General features: G+C 37.5%; 1 protein-coding gene across 1 annotated transcript; it reads left to right on the forward strand.

Annotated features, from left to right (window-relative positions):
- Positions 1-1866: 1866 nt before the first annotated feature.
- LOC106476055 (LIM/homeobox protein Lhx9-like) lies at positions 1867-3688 on the forward strand. The gene is made up of 2 exons (XM_022380028.1): positions 1867-2119; positions 3242-3688. The coding sequence occupies exons 1-2, from the start codon at positions 1991-1993 to the stop codon at positions 3458-3460; spliced, it is 348 nt and encodes a 115-aa protein (XP_022235736.1). The 5' UTR covers positions 1867-1990; the 3' UTR covers positions 3461-3688.
- Positions 3689-5047: the final 1359 nt, after the last annotated feature.

The raw sequence follows: 5047 nt of genomic DNA on the forward strand, positions 1-5047 counted from the left end.
TGTTCCGTTATCGAAAAAAAAAAGAAAAGTACGTCGTATTCTAGGGTCGTTTTTGTTTGAAGTTAAGCAAAGCTATACGAAGGGCTGTCTGTGCTCTGCCCACCATGGGTATCGAAACCCGGTTTCTGGCATTGTAAGTCCGCAGACATACCGCTGTGCCACGCTGGATCACGGCGATAACAGTGATGGTCAAATCTCATTATTTGTTCCAGCATGGCGAGGTGGTTATGGCGCTCGCGGGTTCGAATCCCCGTTCCACCAAATATGCTCGCCCTTTCAGCTGGGGGGGCGTTATAATATGACGGTAAATCCCACTGTTTGTTGGTAAATGAGTAGCTCGAGAGTTGGTGGTGGGTGGTGATGACTAGCTACCTTCTCTCTAGTCTCACACTACTAAATTAGGGACGGCTGGCGTAGATAGCCCTCGTGTTAGCTTTGCGCGAAATTCGTAACAAACCAAACCAAAATCTCATTATTGAATTAGTCAGGAGTAGCCCAAAAGTTGACGATTGGTGCTACTGACTAACTGCCTTCCCTCTCGTCTACAAGTTTAAAATTATGGACAGTTAATCTTGATAGCACTAAGTAGTTTTTCGCGAATATTCGAAAACTCAACAATCATCCACAAAAAATTACGTTAAATTTCAAACAGTGTTTTCGAGTAAAAAAAAGGCTCACGTTTCCTTAACCTTTGGTTGAAAATTACCTCTGCAGAGTGCGTTTTGTTTTGTAACATTTACTCATTTTAAAAACTTAAAACTTATCCGTGCTACTTACGCAGAAATAATATGTAATATTTCTGTTTTTCATACAATAGCTGAATATAGCAATATATGCCAAGTTTCATTCTGTTGTGTACTTTCGTGACTGCCAGAACTTAGAAATCACTAAATATTCATATGCATTCAGTATGCCCCTCCCCAAAAGGTTCTACGGTAAATCTGAGGGCTTATGACGCTACAAATTGGGTTTCGATACTCGTGGTGGGCACAGCATAGATAGCCCATTGTGTAGCTTTATGCTTAATAACGAATAAACACAAATTTCAATATGGCGCTTAACGTAGACAACGACTGGAAATTGGAGTAAACAAAAAAATTGGATTTTGCTCCATCTCGCGATCGGAGAGAATTCTGTTCACGTTTATGTTCTTGCTGGGTAACCAACGTAAGGGAAAGCAGATAGATAAGGATGTTTAATATTGCAAGTTTCCTTCTTCGCACAATGCTGTTATTAACATTCCGGATGTCAGTGTTTTTTAATGCGCAGTCACAGACTTGTTACGGTGTTCGTAATGAAGAGGCAACATTATTATCGCGAGATGTTGGAAAAGCTTTGTTTAGAAACAAAGCCACGTGTTAAGTTTGATTTCCAGTCACGATCGTCGCTCCACCTACATCGTAGGAACGTGTTGACAATTAATAATTAAGCCGTATAAAGCTTGATAACCTTTCTACCCCCAGTATCCACTGTATCTCCCATATAACCTATGCAACTTCGTTTCTTATCTGATGTTTCCGGTCGGATGAACGTCTTTGTTGCGGAACCAGAAGGACTTTATTACGGTAGGCATGATCGACGTTGGTCTATTGTAATCGCTCTGCCACTGGTTTTTCGGTCTTTTGCCCTGGAATGGACATTACACGCTTGACTTCCCGTCCTGGGTACGAAGGGAAGTGGACTCTGAAAGGTTTGGTATCGTTAGCTTCTAAAACTCTTTTGTTAGGTCTAGGTGTCGCTGCTAATTATTCTTATCCACAATATGTGTGTGGCTCTGGAAGGAAAGGGGGGGGGGACTCTTTCTAGTTCCGCAGAAAAAGTTTTAACTATATGTCATATTTCACATATTTCGTCTGTTTCAGGATCAACGGCTACAGAAGGGACGTGTGGAATAATTAATTCACGAGACACGCCACTAGGAGTATTTCAGCACACCACAACGTCATCTTTATCAACTGGTAGAAATACGACCGAAACAAGGCCGAAGCGCATGCGCACTTCTTTTAAACACCACCAAGTGCGCTCTATGAAATCATATTTTGCCATCAATCATAACCCAGACGCTAAGGATTTAAAGCAACTGTCCCAAAAAACAGGACTCAGCAAACGGGTTCTTCAAGTGAGTTATTTCAGTGTAGACTGTACAAAATAGAATAAAAGATAAAGAAATACCACGAAGTTTAATTAAATCATTACAGATGTGTGTAACATGAAAATAAACACACTTTTTAATAGGTAATAAGTAACATAGCGAAAACAAAACTTTCAAGAATAAGGCTTAGGAAACTTTATTAAATTAATGGTGGTAATAAGTAACTTAACGAAAACAAATCTTTCAAGAATAAGGCTTAGGAAACTTTATTAAATTAATGGTGTTAATAAGTAACATAACAAAAATAAATCTTTCATGAATAAGGCTTAGGAAACTTTATTAAATTAATGGTGTTAATAAGTAACATAACGAAAATAAAGCTTTTAAGAATAAGGCTTAGGAAACTCCATTAAATTAATGGTGGTAATAAGTAACGTAACGAAAAAAAATTGTAAGAATAAGGCTTAGGAAACTCCGTTAAATTAATTTACTCGATGTAGGCCTTTATGAAAAGAAAAGTGGGAATACTTGATACATTACGTGTAATACAGGATTTTTACTCATAACAGGGGAGTTGTGATCCTTAATTATATAATATTAAGCTACCTATATATCTATTATAATAATACTCACTTTTTGTCTGTCCTGAAAACGCCTGTTTTCATGTTATTCATGAAATTTCTGTTATGTCTGTTATGAATTCTTCATAACCTCTGAATAATGGGTGACCAAACGGGTCACGGGTTGTTTAGTATATACTAGAAACTAGGAAACTCCGCTATTTTAGATTTTCGACTTTGCTGTATTTATTGTAGTATGCCCTTTTGCAGGGGGTTTCATTAAGAAAAAGAAGATTGTACAGTTTGTATATTTTTAGCCGCGGCATAACGGCTCATAGATGTGAGTTTTTTGTTTTTTTTTAAGTACAAGCTTTTAGCATATAGATCTTGACCGATTTGAGATCTAATTACAACCGCGGCTGTTGAGGATTCCCTCTTCTTTTTTTTTTAATGTGTAATAACGTTATACTTAGAAGCTTTAAATATTGGTGAAATGTAATTAAAGCAATTAGCATCATTTTCCTTGTGCTTAGATTATGTCTCGATCATTGTATTAAACGTAATATAATTATATACTTGTTCTTGGTAGGTCTGGTTCCAAAATGCACGAGCCAAGTGGAGAAGAAACTTATTACGTCAACAGACCCAAGGACCGGAAGTTGTCCAGGATTCAAAACCACTGGCGGAAATGACGCCACAAGAGACTTTACTCGGCGCTCAGGGGTCTTCGATGAATCTAGCCGAAATGCACCCCACACAAATTATGAAGGAGGAACAAAATGTTTCCTCGTATACAATGATGTTTTAAGATCAAAGATTGAACTCATTAATGTTTATTTTTCTTCTATGTTTTAACCCTACGACGAGACTCAGTAGAGAAGCTAACTCCTACAAGTACGACAGTGAACGTTAACATGTAAGAAGCTGTGAAACCTGTTGTACATTTTCCATAGAGGTTGACATGGAAGTAGAAACCAGAAATTACTCTGGTGTAGTTGACAAAGCCAATAAACTTAGGGTACCCTTCTCTTGTAAACTGCTTAGTTTCAGTTGTTGTTGTTGTTTGATATTAAGCACAAAGCTACACAAAGGACTATCTGTGCTCTACCCACCACGGGTATCGAAACGCGGTTTCTAGCAGTTTAAGTTCGCAGACATTCCGCTGTGCCACTGGGGAGCTCTTGGTTTCAGTATGGAACCTGAGATTTCAAAAAAAGCAGCGTGCATAAATAAATATACAGTTTTATTATGAATAAAGAAACGTGCAAGCCACGTGACAAGAAACGTCATATTTCACTCTGGTTTTAATACTTATTTTTCAAATCAATTCTGCAAATGAAAAATAGTACAATTTCAAACTTAGTAAACTATATCGGTAAATAAACGGACAACGCTTCCAAGGATTCTTTGTTCACAACTTGTTCCCTTAGAAATACGCTCTACACTTTGGTGCATTATAAGAGTGACGGTAAAATCCCACTATTCTGTCTGACAGGAGGTGCCGCCAACAGTTGGTGATGGCTGCCGTTGACTAACCAATCTATCAGTTCAAATTCAGAGGCGATTATTTGTTTGCTTGTCTGTACGTAGAACTGGAACTGTTATTAGAAATACTTCAGTTTGGTTTTTTGTAACAAACATCATTTGTCGTTGTCCAAAAGGATATTCGTTTGTACAATTTCAAAGTTATGCCTTCATTTTAACTGTCATTTCTAATATGAAAATGTTTCAGAATGCTCATTTTCCAATTCATCTTATGTTCTCCGTTACTGTTAAGTTCCTTCATAATATTAAAAATTTCAATACTGATCCAAAATGCATATTGTGTCCACCAGGGGCTACAGTTTCGAGCAGTATTAGCAACTCGGAAAAAAAAAGAAGCTAAGTTTGTCTTTGTTGAATGAAACGGATATGCCAACGTTTAATTTGTTTTTTGGACAAAGAAACGTTATTTTCTCATTACATCAAGCAGCGGGTGACTGTCTTTCGTCTTCAATCATAAAAGTGTTTAAGTCATTTATTATGGACGATATTTACTGACTGTTTTTGTTTTTCATATCAGAAGGCTTTTAAACTTTGTAAATTTGTTGTTGCTTTGAGATAGCGAGGCCGGGTAATTTGATTTGTTAAAAAAGTATCTTTCTAGCAGCAACCCATTAGTTCAGATACTAAACAACTACAAAAAAAAATTGATGTCCAGTTGGTGTTTGTCCCTTGACCCTCAGGTGATGTTTGTTTGTGAGAAGTGTGGTAGCCAGGTAGTTGAACTTGTTAAAAAGTGCTTTACAAGCAGTTGCTATATAATAACTGCTTGGCTCAGTGACAGGGTGCTTGTTTGACACGTGAAGGGGTATCGGGTCGAATGTTTGTTTTTTGAATTTCGCGCAAAGCTACA

Source organism: Limulus polyphemus, unplaced genomic scaffold (assembly GCF_000517525.1).
Source record: "Limulus polyphemus unplaced genomic scaffold, Limulus_polyphemus-2.1.2 Scaffold9718, whole genome shotgun sequence".
In the NCBI taxonomy this organism is placed as follows: domain Eukaryota; kingdom Metazoa; phylum Arthropoda; class Merostomata; order Xiphosura; family Limulidae; genus Limulus; species Limulus polyphemus.

Excerpts from the sequence above, each read along its gene's own strand:
- LOC106476055 (XM_022380028.1), top strand. The coding sequence starts at position 1,991 with ATGCGCACTTCTTTTAAACACCACCAAGTGCGCTCTATGAAATCATAT. Across the intron at positions 2,120-3,241 it reads TCAGCAAACGGGTTCTTCAA|GTCTGGTTCCAAAATGCACG; the intron begins GTGAGTTATTTC and ends TGTTCTTGGTAG.